The 24,786-nt window shown below is 44.0% G+C and overlaps 2 protein-coding genes and 1 long non-coding RNA gene across 7 annotated transcripts in view; 1 reads left to right on the forward strand and 2 right to left on the reverse strand.

Moving 5' to 3' along the window:
- The window catches only part of dcaf15 (DDB1 and CUL4 associated factor 15), a 15,334-nt gene extending 5,427 nt beyond the window's left edge, over nucleotides 1-9,907 (reverse strand). The window contains exons 1-14 of one of the 4 annotated variants that reach the window (XR_008384816.1): nucleotides 9,788-9,907; nucleotides 8,818-8,915; nucleotides 7,660-7,798; nucleotides 7,330-7,436; nucleotides 6,541-6,683; nucleotides 6,238-6,396; nucleotides 5,489-6,064; nucleotides 5,205-5,296; nucleotides 3,988-4,110; nucleotides 3,750-3,832; nucleotides 3,520-3,624; nucleotides 2,877-2,992; nucleotides 1,666-2,788; nucleotides 1,272-1,469 (exon numbers count right to left, since the gene is read on the reverse strand). Coding sequence is in view for 1 of the 4 variants with exons in the window: in XM_053615916.1 (XP_053471891.1) it covers nucleotides 2,730-2,788; nucleotides 2,877-2,992; nucleotides 3,520-3,624; nucleotides 3,750-3,832; nucleotides 3,988-4,110; nucleotides 5,205-5,296; nucleotides 5,489-6,064; nucleotides 6,238-6,396; nucleotides 6,541-6,683; nucleotides 7,330-7,436; nucleotides 7,660-7,798; nucleotides 8,818-8,915; nucleotides 9,788-9,889 (1,902 nt within the window). In the remaining 3 variants the exon portion in view is untranslated. The other 3 variants (XR_008384818.1, XR_008384817.1, XM_053615916.1) reach the window with 3 other exon arrangements.
- A 1,005-nt stretch (nucleotides 9,908-10,912) lies between these two features.
- Nucleotides 10,913-13,266, forward strand: LOC128602243 (uncharacterized). The gene is made up of 4 exons (XR_008384820.1): nucleotides 10,913-10,927; nucleotides 11,316-11,535; nucleotides 12,465-12,620; nucleotides 13,063-13,266. It is a non-coding gene; the product is annotated as an uncharacterized LOC128602243 (long non-coding RNA).
- A 102-nt stretch (nucleotides 13,267-13,368) lies between these two features.
- triobpa (TRIO and F-actin binding protein a) lies at nucleotides 13,369-23,068 on the reverse strand. Of its 2 annotated transcripts, XM_053615921.1 has the most exons (13): nucleotides 22,587-23,068; nucleotides 22,301-22,477; nucleotides 21,439-21,495; nucleotides 21,169-21,237; nucleotides 20,681-20,770; nucleotides 19,723-19,832; nucleotides 18,244-18,670; nucleotides 17,651-17,879; nucleotides 17,466-17,547; nucleotides 16,543-16,702; nucleotides 15,381-15,494; nucleotides 14,156-14,242; nucleotides 13,369-13,977 (listed from the first exon to the last, which is right to left on the reverse strand). In XM_053615921.1, exons 2-13 carry the CDS (start codon nucleotides 22,334-22,336, stop codon nucleotides 13,807-13,809), a joined length of 1,632 nt encoding a protein of 543 aa, XP_053471896.1. In that variant the 5' UTR covers nucleotides 22,337-22,477; nucleotides 22,587-23,068; the 3' UTR covers nucleotides 13,369-13,806. The 2 variants fall into 2 exon arrangements, with proteins under 2 accessions (XP_053471896.1, XP_053471895.1); XM_053615920.1 differs by having other exon boundaries at nucleotides 22,301-23,068.
- Nucleotides 23,069-24,786: the final 1,718 nt, after the last annotated feature.

Here is a 24,786-nt window from a genome sequence, read left to right on the forward strand (position 1 = left end):
ACCTAATACTTAGTATACACGACATTAGAGCTGCAACAACTAATCGATAAAATGGATAATAATGGATTATGAAAATCGTTGTTAATGAATCATTATGGATTAGTCGGTCTGCGTGGCACGGGGGAGATTTACTCGTTACGTCACTTCGGTTCCGAAAACACACTTCGGAGAGTAAATACTAAAGCTGTGACCCAAATGACGTACTGTACACTTACACTATGCACTGTGTACTCTACCGTCTAGTGTGTGGATTTTAGAAAGGTAATATCATCTCAAATAGAACACTAGAGGGGTTTTTTTTTATACTAACCGGAAGTATAAGCCGCTTCTAGGCGACGGCGCATGACGTCATACGCACGCTAGCATTAGTAGACACCAGAGTCACCGACAATGACTTTCTTCAGTTTACTTTCTGTCAGCGTTCTCTCTTATTCCCAACATGACCTCAGTCCTCATCAGACGGAGGAGAAATCGTCACGTGACTGAGGAAGAACGTGTTTAACCTCCAAGTCCTCTAAGGCAGGGGCATTTTAAACACCGTGGAAATCAAACTGATGCACGAGCACAAACCTATCTTTATATCCAAAATGCTCCACTGTGTGTAAGGGGCGGGGAAACTGGTGCAAGCTGCTTAAAAGGTTTAGTTTAATTTAAATTTATTGGCTGTATCTGCGCGCTGGCAGTGTAAATTCTGTCGTTTATTATAACGGAAGTGATGTGTTAGTAACGAGGACGCGTTGCTCCTCACGCGCTGTGTGGACGCGCCGATACAGAGTGTAGCGCGAGTAAGATCTGTAACGTCTCATTAAAACACTACGATCAAATGTAAACACGTAAAATAATATTCCTAAAGACAGCGAGTAACAGAAACCACACGGTGCAGTGAAAGAGTTTTTATTATTAATTTAGGACTGTAGTTTAATTCGGTGCTTTTGGTGCATCCATAAAAATAATAATAATAAATTACAGTCCTACATTAATAATATATATTCTGGTGTGTGTGTGTGTGTTTATTGGGTTCTTTTCTATTTTGAACAAACAGTTGTGTAAAGTTTTAGTCTGAAGTTTAAATTTGTAACACTCAGTTTGTGGATTTTTTTTTTTTTAAATAAACAGAAAGAATGGTACTGAAAGCTTGCCCCGCCCCCTCCCATTAATCTATCAAAAAAATAATCGGCCAACTAATCGATGATGAAAATAATCGTTAGAGGCAGCCCTACACTACAGACAGTATGACTCATTTAACAGTGAAGAAGCGCTACCGTGTGTACCGTCGATGCTGTGAGCAGCCGTGTTGATCCGACGTCACTTGCTGAACTCCGAGGAACTCGGACTTGAGGGGACAGGATCATCTCGGGACCCCGAGCAGAGCTGAAGAGGGCGTTTTCTTGGGGTGTTTCCTGGTCAGAGTTTGGGAGTTACGAGTTACGACCTCTAGTCCAACGCAGCGTTCGTTTTTCCAACTACAACTGATCACAGAGAACTTTTAAAACCTTTTGAATTATGGGTTTTTATTTAAAAAAAAAGGAATCAAGTAAAGACAATATCAAGTACTGTTCATATTCTGTAGAGGTGCATCATGAAACAACTGGAAATAAAAACAAGTATTTAAAAAAAAAAAACAGAAACAACCCAACACAGATCAATGTAATGTTATCTGCTGACTTTTTGGATGTTTTGAATGAGCAAAATTTGCAATATTTCCTCGAAGAAATGCTGTATGATGCGCAGGTCCCCGACGTAGCACCTACATGAGTTCACGGACGAGAACGTTCCCGGAGAACGTCGCTCACGCTCGACCCTGCAACCAAAATGTTTACAGGTATGCGTACGGTTCTTACGAGATCAAATCAAATCTGAAGCTGTTCAGAATAGTGGTCCTTGGTTATTTTTTAAAGCATGTGTTAGTGTTTTATCTACTTTTGATCGTCTGAGGGATCGATGAATAACGAGAAAGGTGCAGATCTGGAACGGATGGAGTCTTCGCGGCTGGACGCAGCTCAAACCAACAAAGCCGGGGACTAGCCACGTTGTTTAACAGCAGAACTGCTGGTCTAGACTAGACGACAAATTGTGTTCATAGATAAATAACAAATGCTGAGAAGACCCCTCTGTGTGTGCGTGTGTGTGTGTGTGTGAGAGAGAGAGAGAGAGATGGGGAAAACAACTTTACAAAAGTTAGAAGCATGTCTGACTAAAGCTTTGTGATTTGTTAAGCTCGAATCGTGTAAACCTGAGATTTGGCCGACGAGCCGCTAAAATCAGTCACCGGTCACTTGCGGATAATCTGACCAAAACCCAAAGACACCGATCCGGGTTAAAGCACCATGTTGGGAACATCGAGTGTGTTAGATCTGTACAGGAAGAGGAAAATAAAAACCCCGAAACACCTCATGGCAGAGGGTTCGGGAAAGAAACTTGTCCCTGATCGATACTGACGGTGGGTAAAGGCGGTTAAATTTGTTGAACCGTGCACACGAACAGATCGATCACATACACAACAACGATAACAACAACAACGACAACAACAACAAAAGACGCAATGTATAAAAGACGGCGAGTTAGAGACGCTTTGTTCGTTCCAGCGGAGAGTCTGATCTCAGTGCAGCAGCAACGCGTTTGGCTCACTGGACACACAGTCGAGGCTTTCGCTCCACATCTTTTTAAATACGAAGTGTGGACAGAGATAAAACCGCTATGCCAATGTGTGTGCGCGAGCTATGGTGTCTTCATTGCAGGACGATCCACGTGGCTCTGTCGCTGTCAGCGAGTACTTGAAGAGAGGTACCTATAAACCGACAAACACGACCAGTCTTAATTCTATTTTTTTTCGTAATTTTCTGTCTGAAGTGAGTGAGAGAGAGACAGAGACACACCTTTGTGCAGGGCTTCATTGGTCATGCGGTTGATGTAGCGTGAGCTGCTCTCAGGGACGAGCCACCTCATGACCGTGTTTACACACGACTTCCTGTAAGAACTCCACACACTCCCACTGAATGAATCAAAAAAAGAAAGAGCGAGAGAGAGAGAATGTACAAATAATCAGTATGCACTTACACAGGGAACCTAAACACGTGACTGCTTTCTAACAAAGCTATCGTTAGTCTGAACAATTGAAACAGTCCCAAAGTGGGCGGGGCTAATCTTGGGTAAAACTTCACTCCCGCTAATCGCTAGAGATCGACCGATAATCAGTTTGACTGATATTTTCCCTGATATTTAAGCGTTTTTCCAAAATCGGAAATCGGTTTTGTAATATCGGAGCCACCGATAAACGGTGCCGTCTTGTGGGCGTTTTGAGAATTGCGCACAGGACCGCCATTTCTGTCGATATCTGTCGATCTGTACTAATCACTACGCTTTATTATTCGAAATGTTGTGTTTCCGCTCAAACGGTGTTGCAGCGGTAGAGTCTCAGAGAGACGGCACGCTCAATCGAATATTAAGCCACGCCAACACAGATTTTTAAACAAACATTTTATATGCTGTTTAACACGAAGTTTCATCACAACTGCTTACCTGGTTTGACCTTTGACCTCGGTGAGGTCACCGACACCAACGGTGCAGCAGGCACCCGTATTCAGATCCCAGCTGACCTGCAGACTGGAATGATACGACTTAGGCCTGCCAACACACACACGCACGCACAGATATCAGTTCATATCCAATCTGTAAGCATGTTGATCAGCACTCGTGTGTGTGTGTGTGTGTGTGTGTGTGTGTGTGTGTGTGTGTGTGTGTGTGTGTACCTGCTGTGCTCCTCCTCGCAGTTGGAGAAGGCCAGCAGCAGAAGCCCGATGTTTATCACTACTATATTTGTCTCCGGGCAAACCTGTCGCCATGGAAACAGACCTCAACAACACACGGTGGCAACTGTTGTCATGGCAATAACATGAACGAACATGAAAATACTGAAATTAACGTGGGGAGCGATTACGGTTAGGCAGCGCAGGCAAATACGTTTGTCCCCCCCCCACACACACACACCTCAAGGATTACGACGTCATAGTCGCTGAAGGAACAGAACTGCGAGGCCCACTCTGCATCATTTCTGATCACCTCGTTAATCAGATACTCAAAATCCAGGGTCAGCTGCTCCACACACACACACTGAGGGAGAACGGGACAAACACAGGTTACTGTACAAACACCATGTTGTTCACTTACAATCTGAACCTTCTCGACTATAAAATATACTGGAGAGGTGGGGAGAACATTTTATATCACAACGTCATGATATTTTCAATTAATTAAATACGACACACACACACGTCAACACTTTTCGTCCACGCTCCCTGCAAGTTTACGTTCAGCATTCTGGCACAAATCTCACGTGTGGGCGGGGCTTAACAGCGATTCACTATCATTGACCAGTGAGATTTGAACGGACAGCTCCTCGACCAGGAAGTAGAGACGTCAGCGGTGCGAATTTTGAAGAGCGTGGGCGGGGCTTAACAGCGATTTACTCTCATTGGCTACTGAGATTTGGATCGACAGCTCGAGTGTCCACCCGAGCAGGCGGAGGATGACGTTGACGACGAAGCTCCATGCCGCTCCCGAGAGCTCCTCTAGAAATAATAGTCATTTTGCATACCTTCAATATTATTTATGATCTAATACACCGACTAAGTCATCAATTTCCACTAGAAAGTACAAACACTATAACTATACAGAGAGCCGCATCCAGAACACTCTCCAAAATTCATACCACTGAGAAGTCTCTACTTCCAGGTCAGGGAGCTGTCCGTCCAAATCTAACAAGCCAATCAGAGTAAATCGCTCGTATGCTCCGCCCACACGTGACGTTTGTGCCAGAATGCTTAACGTAAACCTGCGGAGAGTAAACAAAAAGTTTGAAAGTGTAAATTAAAACTCTGGCAGCACATTTATAAACCATGATCAGCGAACACGAAGCTCAGAAAACCGTTAATAAAGAACGCTGTTTGTTTGTTTATTTATTTATTTGAAGACCGTGTAACATTTTTGCCACCGAGTTGACCGTTTTCAGTTTCAGAGTGCTTTTCTTCTCTCTCGTCGTATATATTTCTGTTCATTTCTATGAAAAGTTACGTTCAATACTTAGATCCGTAAGATCTGTAAGATACACAAATGTAATTCCATACGTAACTAATACACATGCACACAGTAAACATGGAAATCCACACGGCTCATGGCTATTTGTCAGGCCACACACAGATACATACCGGTCCCGTGTACTGTCCCGTCACCAGCTGCAGGTTTCGTCCCTTCAGGTCCGAGACGGTGAACGGCAGCTGGACTTTATCCTCCTCTTCTCCTGAAATACAGTTTTTTTGGGGTTTTTTAGTCGTTACAGTATAAAATATCTGCTTATTGTTTAGAAATGTAAACTTTTAATTTGCAAAACTGCTTTAATATTATTTTTTGTATCGATCAATAATTCTGATTGATGATGATGAAGTAACTGAAATGAAGTACGTGCGTGTGTGTGTGTGTGTGTGTTTTATACCGCTGTCCTGCTCGGTCGTCCCGGGCTGCTGCAGCCTGTATCTGAGTCGTGCGTAGTTCACGTATCCGGGCTCTGACGTGGACGATGATGACGGCGGCGAAGGCGAGCACAAAGAGGACACGGACGCTGGGGACATGACCGTGTTACCGGAGACGCCCTCGTCCGGCTCAGCGGACGACGTGGTGTTTCCTTTCCCGTGTGACGTGGACGGCCCGTCCGCGTCCTCTACTCTCCTTCGTTCCGAGTCTGCGGCGGACGTGCGTGAGATTTTTGCCTCTCTGGCCTCGCCGTCCTTCCTTCTCCGCTCGCCGTCTCGGTCTCCGTCGGTCCCTGCCTGCGCACGCCGGAAAATATCAGCAGCGAACTCGCGCGCTCGCACGGCGGCCTGGGATCGGCTAGGAGAGAGCGGCGTGGCGTGGGGATTGGACGGTCTGCGGTCAGGTGACCCGTGAGAAGAGGACGAAGAGGTAGAGGAGGTGGACGGGCTGGGAGGATGATGACAGGAGGAAGCAGGAATCTCTCTTTTTCGGTACAGGATTTGATTATTCTGTCCGTCCACCTGCTGCTGCTCTCCGCCTGAAAGAGGTTTTTGTTCATTATCGCGCAATAATATAAATCAACGGAAAATATTAAACACGCGTTAACGTCGATCTCAGACGGTTCGAAATGTTTCCGCCGTTTAAAAGAAAATTATGTCATACATTGTGACAATTTCTACTACAGAGACAAACACAAACACACACACACACCGGAGCAGAGTGAGATGGCGCAGGCCACCAGTGAGTAGCTGGTGTTGAGGAGGATGACCTGATCCTTCTTCAGCTGCAGAGCTGGCTGGAAGGTGGGGAACGGATAAACCACCTGATAACGAGCGTTCAGGACGTAGCCGTGCTCCAGACACTCCCCTCCTACACACACACACACACACACACACACACAGGTGTTATACTAGCAAATATGCAGTCAAGCACATTACAGTAGGCATGAATCAGAATGAAATCGTGGAAGTACTGGGTGTGTATACCTGTGTGTGTGTGTGTGTGTGTGTGTACCTGTCCGTATCGTTGATGTAGTGGGCAGAGGGCAGCATTGTTGGCACCGTTGTGCAGGAGGCATGGAGGCGATAGTGATGTAAATGTCTCTGTTATTCTCGTCACTCATCATCATGTTCATCAGAGCCGTGCTGCTGCGAGTACTGACACACACACACACACACACACACACAATGAAAATGTGTTTACAGAATGTACACAGATGGCCAAACAAAGACGACGTTATAAAAACACATAAAACATGTGTATGATTTTCACAACAGATCTGCAAATACCGTGGCCTCCGCATGTGTCAGTCACAGGGAAGGAGGCGTGGCCTCCACGTGTGTCAGTCACAGGGAAGGAGGCGTGGCCTCCGCGTGTGTCAGTCACAAGGAAATAGGCGTGGCCTCCGCGTGTGTCAGTCACAAGGAAATAGGCGTGGCCTCCGCGTGTGTCAGTCACAGGGAAAGAGGCGTGGCCTCTGCGTGTGTCAGTCACAGGGAAAGAGGCGAGGCCTCTGCATGCGTCAGTCACAGGGAAGGAGGTGTGGCCTCCGCATGTGTCAGTCACAGGAAAGGAGGCGTGGCCTCAGCATCTGTCAGTCACAGGGAAAGAGGTGTGGCCTCTGCGTCTGTCAGTCACAGGGAAAAGAGGCGTGGCCTCTGCGTGTGTCAGTCTCAGGGAAGGAGGCGTGGCCTCTGCATGTGACAGTCTCAGGGAAGGAGGCGTGGCCTCTGTGTGTTTTGGTCCCAAAGACCAAGAACAGGGATCTAGTGCATGTCCCTGAGAGAAATGTGAACTTCTCACTTGAAGCCGAAAATGACGATCTTTGAGTGATCATTGTGCCACTCGCAGACGGTCAGGTACAGCTCACTGTAGATGTCTTCACCCGCAAACAAACGCACATGGTGCACCTGGGAACGAGACGCAGAAACAGCACAAATAATTACATGCAAACTCGGGAATCTGGTCTGGCAAAGGCTTCCGGCGGAAGAAACGGACAACACTCGACATTTAGCAATAAGTTCACTGGCTTCAGTTTCTACCCAGAACACACAAAGAGCTCCAGAGCTCCAAACCTCCACAAAACACAAAGCAGGGGTGACCCCGCCCTGCTCGTCTGAGGCAGTGAGTTACCTGTTTGAGGCGACTGTGCAGGTTGAACTCCCACCAGTACAGATGGTAGGTGTAGAAGGAGAAATCGTCGTCTTCGCCACAATCGCTCGTGTAGGACAAAACATAACGCCCGCACTTTGTAAAGCCCAGGAAGATGTGACTGAAACAAAGGAGATTGAGGAAGGGGATATCAGTGGCTGAGCCCAAATACCCTGTAATGCAACAGCTTGCCATGTTCTCACAACCAAGGGTGCCAATACTTATAAAACATGGAGACTTTTAACAGCCTCCTCTATGTAGCTCATCAGCCTTGCGATGAACTGATATTTATTTTTGCCAGTCTCTGCACTTAACGGTTTGTCTATTTTATAAGTATTGGCACCCTCAGAGTTGTTCGGCTTGCTCAGGTTGCTATTAAGACAAATGATATACTCCGTCTTGCATATTCCAACGTAAAATAAGATCGTTTTGTGACAAAGGATATCTATTTGTGGATTGTGAATATTATCACCAGTCGCCACAAGCTTTTGAGAAACGTACTTTTTTATTTTAAAAAAGGAACGCACGTACACACAGATCCTCAACCACGGTATTGAAAGTTATGGATTTGTACAAGTAACCATACCGAGGTAGGACAAAGCGATAACTCGTTAGCTAGCCCGTGTTCTGCGGTGCCAGGAAAACCTGAAGTGTTAGATAACGTTAACGTAATAACTCCTTTTGAGCTAGATAGCTAGCTAAAGCACTAGCATTATTACAGCCTAAGGGAAACAAAACGAGCTTACGATACTGTAAGATGTAGTGTTTGTACCAGCTACGTGACGTGCTGTTCTGTCGTTGGGCCGTACGTAAAACATATTATTCGAGTCAGGTTAAGATCTACCTGGTTAAGGTTAAGATCTACTTACCAGGTCGAGCCTCTGAGGATGTGTGTAGTGCCGGTGCTATTTTACATTTACGGTATTTGGATACTTTTATATGGATGCTTTTATCTTTAAACAACTGAGCAGTTGAGGGTTAAGGGCCTTGCTCACGGGCCCAGCAGTGGCAGCTTGGTAGTGCTGGGACTTGAACTCACGACCTTCCGATCAGTGCGACTGACTCATCCACCCCAGTAAGAAAGCGTTAATGTAAGGGTACAAGCTCGGGCACACGTCCAGTACACACTTCCACACTCACCCTGCCCGGAGGAACTCCTCGCTCACTATAGTCTTTAAGGGGACACACACCCGGGGCGGCAGCTTGCGAAACAGTCTCTGAGACAGCTGGCCGGACAACTACAGAGACACACGCAGATAAAGATGTCAGTTATCATTCTGTTTTGACAGTACGTCTAAAACAAGAGAAGGATTATGTCAGGGTGGTTCAATTAAAGCACCATTAGTAATCATATCCAATAAGTAAATAAATAAATAGACAGATAGATAGAGACAGACAGACATATAGATAGGCAGACAGACATCTTATGCACCACACCACAATACATGAGTAAACTCATTATTTAGTCAGAAATGAGAAATAAACAACTCAAAGCAGTTTCTAGCTTCATTTCTAATTGCTAACATTATTATCATAAGCAATAAGTGTACTTGAAACGAGATGTAAGCGACTGGAAATTTGTTTTTTTGTTAGTAGCTCATCTGTCTCTTGAGGAAATCTCTCTCTCTTTGTAAGCTCATATTGTTTCTCGAACTAGCATTGTAGTGATTATTATTGCTGCTAGCTTAGCTAGCTAATATAAAATGATACTTTATTCGAGTTTTCATAAAAGCGCCGTCCTGACTAAACAAATATAACGTTTTTTCAACTGTATACTTTTACAAATTATAGTGCTTACTAGCGACACACAAATAAATGCGTTTTAGCGAGCACTATTAGGCTACAATAGGGATGTATACCAAATCGCTAAGTACGCCCTACGTTCGTGCACTATATAGGTGACGCGATAACGGCTCCCACTGCCTACGTAGTGTACTACACGTACGGAATGTACACCATTTGGAACCAAGCCGCTCGCTAAGGTTTAGCTTCCCTTAATGTCCTTACAGCAAGTGCTACCCATCGATAGCATTTAATTCCACCGCTTTAAACCCTTCGGCGTTAAACAACGACATTTTGACGCGCTGAGAGCAATGAATCACTTTAACACCTTTCCGCGAGTGAGGAGTTTAACAATGTGGTCTTTGTGTTTTCGCTGCTGTTTTTGTTTATTGCCGTTGTCTTCTTTTTCCGATTTCGAGCTGGGCGCCATTTTTTCCTTTTGCGAAAAAAAAACTACAGACGTGCCCACAGTCCAGCCCACCTCATCCAATGATTGGTTATTGGCTTAGCTCTTCTGCTCACTGATTGGTCTGTGTAAACGTCACTCAAAGAGATACGCTCTTTTGGTTGGATGTTACGGAGCTCCTCATACAATCAGTTCATCGGTGTTTATATAAAACTTTCATTGGAATCAAGTACATAAGAGTGTTAATACGAGTTCAGGTTTAGTGCATGTTTAACTAATATGGACTGTTTTTTTTGTTGAATGATTGAACATTTAAAAATCGGTAAATAGAAAGTAAGCACAAGAATGAATCACAAGGCAGTATACACTATACAACCAAAAGTATGTGCACCCTTGACCATCACACCCATACGTGGTTCTTCCCCAAACTGTTCCCACAAAGTTTGAATCACACAATTATAAGACGTCTTATGCAATGTAAGCATGACAATTTCCATCCACCCATCTATTTTCTATACCGCTTATCCTATGGCGCTTTTCCACCGCACTGTACGGCTCGACTCGACTCGACTCCGCTCGCTTTTTGGGATCTTTCCACTGTGGCTAGTACCTGGTACCTGGTCCTTTTTTTAGTACCACCTCGGTCGAGGTTCCTAGCGAACGGAGCCAATAACAGATGTGACGTCAAAACCCTGCAGACCACTGATTGGTCAGAGAGAATCGTCACTACCGGCGTCACTTGATTTGCAACACGCTAGTTTTAAAGTTTTAGTTAGCAACAGCGATAGCAGTATCATTTGTACACGTGACTTTCGAATTGTAAAAAGAAATGGCTGTGTGCAAAACCGCGCCATGGTCAATAACAACACAGGGAACCTGGAGCCTATCTGAGGAGGCATGGGGCGCAAGGTGGGGTACGCCCTGGACAGGGTGCCAATCCATCACAGTGCACAACCACATTACACATTCACACACCCATTCATGGACACTTTGGACATGCCAATCAGCCTACCATACATGTCTTTGTCTGGAGTACCCGGAGGAAACCCCTGCTACTCATTTGTAAGTCGCTTTGGATAAAAGCATCTGCTAAATGAATAAATGTAAAATAAATGTAATGCAGCATGGGGAGAACATGCAAACCACATACACACTCACACAACCATTCATACACTAAAGACACTTTGCGCCTGCATTACAATTTCCCTTTGAAACAGCTGCTGTATAGGTTATATTGTTAATTTATGAGCTATATGTTTATATTGTTCCAGTTCCTCAGTACTGTCTAGGTGAAAGGAAATAATTCTAGATTAAGCATATTTCCGGTTGCTAAATAAACTTGCTTCAATTTGTGTTGACTAGGATACTACATCCTAAATTAAATATGTCTATGTACACACGTTTGTTTTTTTAATGCTTAATACTGGACTGTGTCTTTGGCGCCCTCTAGCGGGGGGAAAACCAGGAAGTGACCCTGATATTAGCGCTCGCGCTTTCACTCCCAACACAGAGCGCATAAAACAGGGAATATGTCGTTGGCAGCGCGCGCCCTATTTCGGAGTTTCCTCACCAGGAACGCCGGATTAAACTCACGAAATATGAAAGGAGTTGCACTGAGTCGAAACGCGGTGACATCGACGTCGGGAGCCATACTCCCAAAACCAGATAAAGTATGTGTGTGTTTCTTTTTAATGTACATCAAAACCGGAGTAGGATAGAACTAGGCGTAACTACAGGGACGTCACTAGTTTAGCGTGTAGATACCTGCGAGCCAATGAAAATGGAGGATTAGTTTGACGGACATGCGGTGTGACCAATCTATGCTTTGCGGAAATGGTTTGTTTTGTACAGTAGCTACTAGCTAAATAAAAACGTAATTTTATACCAAAAAAGCTATAAAACATAGAAATATTTACAACGTAATGTTATTTTCCCACGCTGTAATTTGTATTACTGCTTCATTTCTGTTTGAAATGAAATGGGTGTAACTATTGTGGCGTAACCACGGTAGCATGCGAGCCAATGAAAATAGAAGAATTGTTTGACGGACGTTCAAATGGACCAATCAGTGCGTGTTGTTTTATTTTTTTGACCCACAATCGTTGAATGCGGAAGTGGATACACTACAGTAGCATCCTGACGAATGTTTTATATTAAAACGACGGACTTTTTTTTTTTTTTTTTTTTTTTTTTTTTACAGTATACAGCATACAGTATGAACAATAAAGTAACCAAAGTAACTCACTCAGAAAATAATTAAATAGCTTATGGGTTTTCATGGGTTATAAATTGGTTATAATGTTGTAAGGATGAAGGAGGTACAGTTTTGGGCTTAGGTTTTCAGTCCAGTCTTTCAGGATTGACCCAGCCCTCTCTATATATTTTTGTTTTCAAGCTTCACACCCACCCACACCAGATGATCAAGGCTAAAAAAATGTGGTTTGCCCATATTACCTGGCTCAGGTGTGTCAGGGACTTGGCGTGAACTGGACTGGACTGAGAACCTCTCCTTTGGCGCATACATGAAGTAGAGCATCTTTACATTACATTAAATAGTCTCGTTCATTTCAAGCTCATTTGCACTTGTTGCCATTTGCAGATCCCGTTTGGTGTCATGCGCATGGCAGTGGTGGTGGCCCCGTTCCTCTACGTAGGAACGCTCATCAGCAAGCAGTTTGCAGCTATTCTGGAAGAGAACGACATCTTCGTTCCTGACGATGATGATGACTGAGTAACGTCAGGCTGGGTCGTGCCGGTACGTTTAATGAGATGCAAGGCTCTCTCTGATCCACAATGTCTCACTGCCGTAAGGATGTGAAACCTCGTCTTCAGGGATTTCCGGCGTTTCCGTGGTTTTATTCTGTTTCAGTCCAAACACACATGAGCGATTACTAGAAGTAGAAATGTATAGCTTTTATAACCTGGCAGAGATGTGTTTCGGGCGGGGCTGGAGCGGGATTAATAATGACTTGTAATCACGTCATGAGAACATCAGTCTTAAATGGCTCTGGAGTCCCTTATAAGTGAGTTACATACAGTAGAAGTAATGGTATGTCGAATACAACTGCATTTCATGTTAAGACACTTCTTATCTTGGCCTTTTAAACAATCTAGTCGTCATCATTAAAATGTATTCGCTGGTTAATTATTATACTTGCTGATTTTGTGATATATATTTTTTTTCTTCTTCTTTACAGTGTGACTGGGGAAGCAAACCATTTCACACACTGAAGATAACTCTAAGTGGGATCACTGCAATAACGAACAAGCAACATGTTCACATTCACACCTTGCATTCAGTGCCTGACTCTACAGATTGACTTTCACAGCTAAAGTCTAAACGCCTCATGTATGTTTGCATGTATAGTTTTGTTTCGGCTGAATAAAACACTTGACTCTTAGTTGTCTCTGTTTTCTGGAAATTTTATATAATATTTTCGAATATTCACGCGTTTAAAAAGTGTGCACATCATTCAAATGTAAAAATAGAGGTTTAAACACCAACAACAACAACAATACATACACATAATGTACCTTTTTAGCTCAAATCTATTCAATCAGCCAGCGAATGTAGTTAAAGTCATGGAAGTCTAGTTTGCATCCAAATATAAAGACAGCTGACCTCAGTGAAACGGTCATATGAGACAGTGGGGCAGTGAATAAACAGCCTGCTCAACGTTTTACAAATCTTTATGCAAATCTACAGGTCGCACAGTTATGTCATCTTTGTAGATTATGATTTGAAGTTAAATGAACACTATTTATTGCGCTTTGAAGACCTTTCGAAGGAAGACGTATGAAAGATTTACATGTTCTTTTTATTTTCTGGTAAACAAAACCAGCATGGAAAGGACCTCATCTCTCCCTCAGTAAAACAAATCAGCATCCAGCACCATCCAAAGCCAAACAAGGAGATGAGTTTGAGAGCGTCTGAGTTTTGTTCACGTCTGAATAGTTGAAGGTCTGGGTTGGTGCTGCTGTTCCTCCTCCAGAGCGGCGTTAGTCAGTCGGAGGTGTTCTTTAAGAGAGCTGATCTCTCGCTCGCTTAGCCCCTTCAGTCCACACAGCTCCACGTACACGGCTTTATAACGCTCGCTCAGATCCAGCTTCTCCTACACACACACACATACAGCACAGAGATTAACATGTCACCCAGCAGTGGGGAAAATCTGAAATGAAGTCTGAAAGGCTTTAAGTCTGAACGGATGAATAAAACAAAACATGTAACACCTGATAAGTGATTCCCAACACACTCAACACACTCTTCCAAACACAAGGTCCTGACACTACCTTAATTAATGACTGGACCTCATTCCTGAGACAGCTGATCTCCTTGTGTAAGTACTCGATCTCGTTCTCCTTCACTCGCAACAACATCTGCAACACACACACACACACACACACACACACAATAGTGTGTGCCTTAGTCTGTAATTTAGTCTTTCTAAACACTCTTCATATGCGGACAATATAAAATATACCAGAAACTGGAAAAGCACAAAAAAAAACCTTCAGTATTACCATTTATGACCACTAGAGGGCAATGTGTAACAACCCATCCGTACCGCCGGTCGCGTGGAGCCTGTCCCAGGGAACTTGGGGCACTAAGCGGGGGACACCTTGGACAGGGTGCCAACCCATTGCAGGGCACAATCGCACACACTCACACATACACACACTACGGACAATTTGGAAATGCCAATTAGCCTACAACGCATGCCTTTGAACCAGGGGAGGAAACCGGAGGACCCGGAGGAAACCCCGAAGCACGGGGAGAACATGCAAACTCCACGCACACAGGGTGGAGACGGGATTCGAACCCCCATCCGCAGAGGTGCGAGGCTAAACGTGCTAACCTTCCTCAGTACAGGATAAATCACTCAGTATCGTGCTGTTATAGGAAAATAATCAGTGACAGGGTGGTGTGATGAAGCACAGATGCTTTCGTTACACTGAAGTTGATTATTTTCCAGTCACAGCACGTCCCGGAGTGTTTTATTCCTCTTATACCACAGTGATTGGCCAACAGATAAATTGTTTATTTACTTATTAAAGAATGCCACACATTATTATCCATTTATAGCTACATTTAATGTTGCGAAACATCCTTGAGACAAGTTAGCTCCGGTTCTCGTTTACGTCACAGCAGCTATAAACGGCCTCGCTTTTCTCTCGCAATAAAGACAAAATAATGCACAAAAATGTAAAGTTACTCCTTTTTATCTCCGATTGTTACAAAGCACTGACACTGGAGACTCCTTCCATTAAATGTTAAATAAACATGAGGAGATCACAGAGAACTCAACCATACGAACATTTCTTTCCCCCCAAATCCGTCCCTGTCCGAGTTGTCACTTAGTGAAACAATAACATATTAGGATGGACACGGTATTGTTTATTACGTTTATCCGGGGTTTTTTTCCCACTACCTTTCGTATCTTTATTCACCCGACACCGTAAAGCTGCGTTTTAACTGTAATGAAACCGAGCGGTGTTATACAGACAGACACCTCACCTCCAGTTCTGAGGCGCTGCGCTCGTAGCTTCCGACAGGGACGACCCCTGACCTTTGACCCGTGATGAAGGATCGCATGAGACTCATTTCCTCGGTCAGACGTGCCTGCAGTTCCTGTTCGAGCAGAAACAGGAAGTGATAATAAAACTGACACAGAGTGACTGACAGTTCCCGTGCTGGACCAGTGTGAAAAGGCTACACGCGAATGAAACAGGAAGTTGCGGTTGTCAGAGCTGACTGGGTTTAACCGCACTGACTGCCACTGATGTCTGTAAAGGCACAGTTAGTGTAAACCCTGAAATACAAGCTGTCGCTAATCACATTCTGTCCAATACGAATACTGTATGCCTGCTTATTTACTTTTTAAATGCGCAACACTGAACTGCAATTAACCCTTTAGTCTGACAGTAAAAGATTTATTATTTCAAAACTCAAATAGAAAGATTTTCTTTTCTAGCTTGAATGAAGACATTTATATTTGGTTTTAAAGATAAAAATGTACAGGTGTTAAAGTATCCGTGTCTAAAATCAGCAGCTCCGCTTTACGCACACTTCTGTCACTCGCTCACTATCTCCTCATCATTACTTTCTCTCTCATCACTCCGCTTTTCTCAAATTATTTCTCTTTTTGTTTGTGTGTTTGTTTATTTTCCCGTCTCTGTCTCTCATTCTCTCACTCTTCTTTTCTCAAAGTTGATCTTTTTCTTTATTTTGTTGTCCGTCTTTCTTTCTTCCTTCTCCTCATCATTACTTTCTCCTCTTATTCGGTTTCTTCTGACTCTTTCTCTCGTTCTATCACTCTGCGGTTCTCGAACCGATTCTCTTTTTCCTGTGTTCAGTTATTATTTTTTCCACTTTCCATTCTCTTTATATCACTGTCACTCTTCTTCACTCAAATGAGTTTTTTCTTTATCTTTCTTTCTTTCTAGCACTCTTATGGGTTCTCCAGGGAAAGGTTCTGTGTAACAGAGCAGAGGATTTCCCTTTCAGAAAAAGGTTCCAAGTAGGACCTTTTCGAGCGAGCACCAGGAACCATCCAAAGAACCTTTAAGGGATGCTTTTTTCCCCCCCTAAGTGTCCGTACCGACGTATACGGATGGGACGACTGTCTTCGCTCGGGTCCTGCAGGAGAACGTGGCGTTTCCTGTTCTCGCTGGCGTACCTGGTTCTCCTTGCGGAGTTGTTCCACTTCTCTGTGCCTCTCCTCCATCAGCGTGTGTCTCTGTCCTGTGGCGTTCTGTAACTGAGTCAGCTCCACACACCTCTGAGTGTAACGCTCCGAGAGACCGTCCAACTCCTGCTGCAGAGACACACACTCGGACCTCACACACACACACACACACGCGCACATACACACACGATGGTTTATTCATTGACTGAAGAACAGATGTCTGCTTTAATGGCTTAATTGATCTGTTGATGGATTGAACCAATTCACTGAAAATCTATTTAGTACCCACTCCGCTTTTGTTCCTTTGTCGTAGCTCTTTTGTCCGACACTCGCGCACCCTACACAGCTGTTAGCACCGCACTGCCTCCAGTGAAAATAGCTGAGCCATGACTTTATACCCAAGTCTCGCCCTTGAATCGGATCATTATTTCACCTGGATAGTGTAGATTTGTACATAAGAGCTGCTGCTGCTGCTGTAATCATAAACGCTCTCCTGTTGCTCATCCCAGAACCTATTATTCACAATCCGCTCATAACGAACATCCCGTAAACACACACAGGTTCATCCGGGTTTCTGTAAAGCTGCCCTGATAACTGAAGAACCGAAGACTTCAGGATATCTAGGAATTCACGTCATCGTGTCTGGGCAGCGGCGTAGCCAGGAAATCGTTTCAGAGACAGGACGAGGACGAGGAAATGTGCTAAATAAAATCACCTTGTGATCTGTGAGGAGTTAAACTGATGACACTTGTGACACACATATGTGTTTTGGGTGGAAGCCAGACAGGGCTTGATGTACTGTACCATCGACCAATCCTGCAATAATGTGTATAAAAAGAACTAGACTACTTCTTTGTTTACTTTTCTGCGCACGACGTTAATAATATGTATTAATAGTCATTTCATGCACTCACTGTGATACAGTGGAGTCGTTTTTTACTCCTCCTCTCACTCTCTCCAGCTCCTCCTGATGGGCCGTTCTCAGAGCTTCTATCGCTGCCGAGAGAGCGATGGAGTCAGCGAGACAGCACACGATAGAATGCTCACTATCAATAAGCTCTGTAACTTAAGTTATCATCGGTATGAAACCGGTATTCACCTTGTGCGGCGTGGCGCGCCTCCTCCCTCAGCATCTGCTCTCTCCGAGCCTCCATCTCTCTCCTCTCTCTCTCATGCACTCTCTCCATCTCCTGCAGACTCTCACAGTACTCTCTCTCCAACTCTTCCAGTCTGGAGGCACAGGGCGACCCCGGGCCGCAGGGAACCGCAGATCCAGATCCGGCTCGGGCTTCACGCAGCGCCTCGATCTTCTGCCTCAGAGACACCACCTGAGACCAGGGGAGAAACACGGGACAAAAGCGTTGTAGGACAATGTTACACAATAGCAAAAGCGTAGGATTCTAAAAAGCAGCAAAAGTGACAGAATTGCTACAGATGTTCTACAGATGTTGAGGTTTAGTCAGCTGTGTGTTGGTCGGTTTAATAAAAGTCAAACATTATACTGGCAAAAAAAAAGTGTACTGTGATGTGAATTATCACAGTATTTAATTGTATAGGTGTAAACGTGTGTCATTTTAGAAATGGAATATCGTCATGTACGCAGTGAACAGAGACGGTAGAGATAAATATGATATTTGAAAATATGTGAGGAAACAAATCCATGACTTTATCTGCGACGTTGCACTTGAATACCTCAGTCTGTAGCGCATCAGGGGTTCCTTGTGGAGCGTCGGAGCCAATCAGAGATAAAGACCTCATCTCCCCGACAGGAATCTTCTCGAAATCCTCCCACTTCTTCTCGATGTCCGTCCCCGTCATGGTTTCAGGGATCTGCGGCATAACACGAGCCACTGCCCCCTTCTTCAGCTGGACTTTGTCCCACGGGCTGTCGGCTTCTCTGTCCGAGACGGCTTCCTGGAACCACTTAGTCCTGTCCCCTAATCGCTTTTCCTGTTCCGTGTCTCGGCCCACGCCTGCCTCTCGGTGATTGGTCGAGGGCAGTGACATCATGTCTGGGTCGTCGTGAGACGGGCTTGTGGGCTCTGACCCTGAATCGTGTCGATCTGGATGAGAGGACCCGAATGTTCCGCCGTTTTGGTTGGTGGGATTAGTGCCGCTGCTGAATGAAAGCGTTGGATGACAGCGTTATTTTTTTTCTTTTCCAAAGCATATAATATATAAATTGGAGGTAACAGTCGGTATTGAAAAAGACTTTCCTATGTCCAGCATTCCCCAGAGTTACATTCAGTATGCAAAGTATTTTCCCGATAGTTCATCAAAATCACTGGCAACCTTCTCACCATTTTTTCCATTCGTTCACTTGATTATGGTCTCGCATAAGCATAGCTCTATATATTCCAGCCACACTCCTAGATATGGGTTCCTTGGTAGGTTTTTGGAACCCCAAAAGGGGTTCTACATGGAAGAGAAACCTCCTGTTGTGAGGTTCTACAAAGAATCTTTAAAGGTTTCCCTAGAGAAACAAACTAACAAAAAAACTTTTAGGGCATTAGTAGATAGTTCAGCCAGAATACAAAAAAAAGAAAAGGGGTGCCTATATTTATAGTTAAGGGTTACAGGATACACCACAGGTTAAATTTAGGGTGCTAACGTGAACCTTTTTTTCTTGAATGAGGCATGTACACTTGAAAAACGTTAAAGCTAGACCCATTAAGGGTTCTTTGGCTAGTCTCTTTCGAGGAACCTTTAAAGGCTGTATGCCTTTGCTTGTATTTTTCTCATTTGTTAGTCGCTTTGGATAAAAGCGTCTGCTAAGTGAATAAATGTAAATGTAAATGTAATGTAAATGTATGCAGAACTCTACAATGAATTGTTTACTTTATTGGAGTGGGTTCCATGTAGAAGCCTTTTCGAGAGCTAAGAGGAACCCTCGTTATCTTAGAGTGTATTCCTGCTTTAGACGCGTCGACAAAAGCGCTCCTCTAGGGTTCTGTTGGTAGATAACGGTTCCGGCGTTTTAAAGCATTCAACTTGGAATGTTTTCTAAAAGCAAAACCCTCTGTTGTGGGTTCAACATAGAGCGTTCCATCAGAGAGAATAATCAGAGAGGAAGACCCCTTTAGGATGATAAACGGAACTGTGCAGCTATGAACCCCTCCTGTCGCCATCACCGTCTCCGGGTAAGAGTGATATCAGGAGGATGGTCTGTACCGTGTGTTATCGGGTGATTCACTGGTTCTGAAGCGTCCCTGCAGAATGTCGATCCAGTTCCTCCTGATGCGGGAAGTCATGGCTGACAGGGTGATTTCTCCATCTCTCATCTGGACACCGGCAGACAGAACACACCCGGGACACGGCAGATGTGGATAAGTTAATGTTTACACTGTACAGTAAATATTCAACAAACTCAAAATGACTGATCATCAGAAACACATACAATTTCAGAACAAACTAATACACTTACGCCTGCAGAAGAGTAGGTGTGTAAAAATCACAGGCATATCATCTGCGCTCATCAGTCACAGTGAAGTACGTGTGGCCTATGTGCCTGTCAGTCTCAGTGAGGAGGTGTGGCCACGGTGTCTGTCTGTCTCAGTGAAGGAGGCGTGGCCATGGTGTCTGTCAGTCTCAGTGAAGGAGGTGTGGCCACGGTGTCTGTCAGTCTCAGTGAAGGAAGCACTGCCTCTGCCTCAGTGTCTAGCAGTCATAGTAAAGGAGGCGTGGCCACTGTGTCTGTCAGTCTCAGTGAAGGAGGCGTGGCCAATGTGTCTGTCAGTCTCAGTGAAGGAAGCACTGCCTCTGCCTCAGTGTCTAGCAGTCATAGTAAAGGAGGCGTGGCCAATGTGTCTGTCAGTTTCAGTAAAGGAGGCGTGGTCACTGTGTCTGTCAGTCTCAGTGAAAGAGTCGTGGCTGATCTGCTTGCACTGAATCACTGAGTCATATTGTATTTATATCATAATGCATCAAAACCGCTCTAAATCGTGTCATATCGTCATAAATCGTTGGCTGCCTTAACAGCATTTTCCTTAAATCCAATGTAATGTTGTACAGAACATTGCATTGTAGGTAGTAAGAATTACCGACCCCTCAGAATGCGTGTAAACTTTTGCATGTCATTTTGTACCAAAACGTATGTCCGTGCTAAAGCATGGGCAGCAGAAACACTTACATGTATCTGAAGTCCATAGTTCTTATCCGCTTCAAACTCCACCACTTCTAGACAGCGTGAAATATCAATTTCTCCATCTGGCCCATCCCTCTGTTAAATATAAACAACACAATAAGGTGTATTCATCATCCCGACGCTCCAGTACAACAGAAAGTAGACGAGACGGTAATTAAAACACATTTTCCACTAACTTGGTGAAGTGATTTTACAATATACAGTACATATTGTCCAGAATTTCTTCCTTTCAGATATCTGGATGTTCCATAGAGCTTTAAATACATCTCCGTGTACTTAGGATGATAATCTTAAATCAATAACAGCAGCCCAACTAGGTTATACCAAATCAATAGATACGGTTCATTTGCATTTAAGGAAAAAGCATTGCAGAAAATTTACCTCACTGCTCGTTTAATTAGATACTCCTTAAAAAAAAGGTAGTGATTACAGTGTTCACAATCAGATTAAAGATATATATATATTCAGCTCACCTCCTCAGCATCAGGGTTGGAATAGTATTTCAGCCCAGAGCTGTCCAGCACAAACCAATATTTTCTCCACTAAAAACCAGAGAGAAATAGTTTTTGAGGCATGTTGTGAGGAGGAGAGGATAAACATCCGTAATGTTTATTTAGCACGAGAAAGATAATACTGGAGGAGAATGTATAAAAAATCATCAGTAGTCGTATTTAAACTAGCTGTGTATAAACGCATTCTATAGTAGGCCATGTTCTCTGTTTGCAATCTGAAAATCGTCTTACTTCAGCGCAGGTGTCCAACATGAACATCCATCCCTTTTTAAGGTCCAGAGAGTTGAGCTGTAAATGAAAAGTCACATCACAACTGTTAGTTTAACCTTCAACAGTTAACCAGAGAACCAACTCCCGTCCTCCGGGGACTCCTGGGTGAAATGGAATGAAACGCAACGTAACAATTGAACTGCCGTGCACATGATAGCAAAATGAAAATACTTTCAATTTATAAACATGTTAATGGATTGTGTCGAGTTTACACAGACTTAACAGGAAGGATAATACAATGTAATGTAATGTTTTGAAAAATATGTCCGCCAGAAACGTCGTGTTGACCTGGACTTAAGTGAAGGCAGTTAGGCTATTATAACTATAATAACAAATTAACTTGTTATTACGTTGTGATAGACTAACGTCCCATCCTGCCTCGTGTCCAGTGTTCCTGGGACAGGTTCCGGGTCCACCACGAACCCTGGCCAGGATAAAACGTATACTGAAGCTTAATGAGCGAATGAACTTTGATAAGGGTTGGTAGTGATCTCCACCAGTGCCACGTAATAAAAAATTAACACTGACCCACTGGCTGACCCATCATGAACACCTTGGGGTTCCCAGTTTCAGGACCGTAGCCTATGCTAGAACGTATATGGTTCCCTTCTGTGGTTGACCTTATAATGCACTACACATGGTGCAATTTTGTAACCTTTTGTATTCACACTACTTTTGAGTTCACACCTAGAGCTGAAAACACCTGCTGGCAATCAGACACGCCCCCTTCATCACCTACACGCACGTGCAGTCACACACACAGACACACACACTTACACATATCACGTTTGTAATGTAATATGAAATGAATTGAAGGACTTACCGTCATCGTTGAATAATGTAAGCCGGTTGAAGGCATGAAACAGGAAGAGATGAAAGTGTTATGCGCCGACTCAGTTTCCGTGTAGTATCTAGTGTCAGCAGATCCTCTGGTTTTAAACGTCACGAAGCATCTTTCCGGGTTTGTTATCGAGATATAACATAATTTGTGCGTATTTCTCTTTGGGATTAAGGGTTTTAAAAAATAGTTTGTTGATTATCAATGACTTTATTCGCCTCTTCCGTAAAACAAATATAAATCCATAAATAAAATGCACAGGAATTCATACTTTGCGTTTTCGGAGCGCAGCCACAGTTGTCTCGAACAACTAGTCACGTGACTTCCGTGCTAGTGGCGCGAATCGTAAAGCCGTTAGCCCAAACGCCATTAATGTCTCCCCTCAGAATGTCTAAGGGCTAACGAATTTCTGTCATACCTGCTTTTATTTAGCTTTCTAAAGACACTTACCTGCGTGTAGCTCATTTTCCAAGGTGCATAGTGAGACAGCTCTGGCTGAAACTGAAACTGGACACCAAAACCTCCCATTTCATGCTCTCTTTCTATCTCTCTGTCTCTCTCTCTCTCTGTATCTCTCTCTCTCTCTCTCTCTCTCTCTGTCTCTCTGTAGCTCTCTGTGTATCTCTATCTCTCTTTCTGTCTCTCTCTCTCTATCTCTCTGTATCTCTGTGTATCTCTGTCTCTCTCTCTCTTTGTCTCTCTGTATCTCTGTCTCTCTCTGTCTCTGTCTCTCTCTCTGTGTGTGTGTCTCTCTCTCTCTCTGTCTCTCTCTTTCTCTCTGTCTCTCTCTCTCTCTCTCTCTCTCTCTCTCAAGGTTACCCGAATCAGTGGTGGGTCACACTGTTTTCCCTCATGTCCATTTGAAGAGTTTTTTTTCTTCGCTGGACCTCTCTGCAATTCACGAAAGACACGCTAGAACAACTTTTCTCCGGAAATATGCAATACACTCTTGTTTTTGAGGCAGTCCCTCCAGGGTTTTGCGATTTTGGCGATCGCAGAAATCAACTCAAAAGCAAGGAAACCCTGCGATATTCGGAGTCCCTTGCGATTTTTCGGAATTTCTGCGGATTTTCCGTGGATTCTGGCCGAGACGCGTCTTGTGACGCGCATTCGGTCAAAGCCGTCTTCGATTGACGTGCGTCGAATACGAGTACGGCTAAAAGGTCTCGTTTACCAATAAACATCACCGCGAAAGTGCGTGCAAAATTATTTCGTGCGATTGCGATTTCGCCGATTCGCATAGTTTTCCCGGGGGGTGTGTCAATTTGAGATCAATCCTATTGAGGTGGAGGTTTTGTGGAGTTTCCTCGTCGTCACCTCACCGCGTCAGTTACCTGTGCTTGTAATTGATATACTAGCTCTGATATCAGCATCGTATCAGAAATGTAAAAAAAAAAAGAAGACGTAATATATATTCATGCATCTTATGTAAAGATTAAGGTGTGAAGTATTGGAATGAAACTAGCATCATTAATAGTCCATTTGAGTGGCATTGTGAAAACAGGTGACAAGTTTTTCACCTGTAAAACCTGTGTAATGTCTGAGACGGTGCTGTTGGTTTCAGATGAGCCTCCCGTGTCTTTGTCATGGCGTTTCCTCTCCCTCTCACGGCGGTCTCGCCCTCTCTCCCTCCCTCTCCCTCGTTCCTCCGGCTCTACGTATTCGCCATGGCCTTCTCTGTCTTCTCTGTAGCGGAGAGAGCAGGAGGAGAAAATATTAATAAAGATGGAGTTTTTTTTTCTGGAAATTCGACTGTCTCTTCCTCTCTAAGCGTTTTTTTCCACTGCATATTCAAAAACAAGGATTTGACCAAACAGCAACCAGCAGAATTGAGGATTTTCGTTTATTTTTGACCAACTTCAAGAAAGACATGAGTGGCCACATTGATATTAAAACATTAAAAGCAATTGCTTCACCGTTATTGCTTCACCAATATGTCTCCTTATTGGTTATATCAATGTAATTTCTGACAAAAAGGGTCACTGATGGATCTGGAGCAGGTACCAAAAATATACAACCAAAACCGAAGGTAAGTGACTACATTGGCCAATGGGAAAATTCACGTTCAGGTTTCTGGTAACAGAAATTCTGGTACTGCAGTGGAAAAATGCCCTTGTCTCTCTGACCTGTGCTGTTTGTCTCTACGTGGACTGCGACTCTGAGGCCTCCTTCTCACTACGATTGCCTCATCTTCTTCTGGATACAGATTTACTCTGGGAATATCAGCTATGACCACATAGTCTTCTATTGTCATCTCTGGCACAGGTGGCTGGCTCTTAGATCTTGTGTTTTCAGAGAGTATCAGTGCCTCCAGACCACGTCGAATGGTGCTTCTGCTTCTCTCAGTGGTCTGGTTGTCTGTTTTTGTGGCTTCAACTTGGGATTCCTTTGATGGCGAGATGTTGTGCGATGACTCTGGGGAAGCTGGGCTCAAAGGAGACTGTGTTTTCCCATGCCAGGACCCCTGTGAT

This window comes from Ictalurus furcatus, chromosome 26 (genome assembly GCF_023375685.1).
Source record: "Ictalurus furcatus strain D&B chromosome 26, Billie_1.0, whole genome shotgun sequence".
Taxonomy (NCBI): Eukaryota; Metazoa; Chordata; class Actinopteri; order Siluriformes; family Ictaluridae; genus Ictalurus; species Ictalurus furcatus.

Coding starts and splice junctions, on each gene's coding strand:
- triobpa (XM_053615921.1), bottom strand. CDS start 22,336: ATGCCTTCAACCGGCTTACATTATTCAACGATGACG. Junction 19,833..20,680: donor ACTATGGACTTCAGATACAT/GTAAGTGTTTCT, acceptor GCCGGTGTCCAG/ATGAGAGATGGAGAAATCAC. Junction 17,880..18,243: donor CTGATGCGCTACAGACTGAG/GTATTCAAGTGC, acceptor CCCTGGTCTCAG/GTGGTGTCTCTGAGGCAGAA.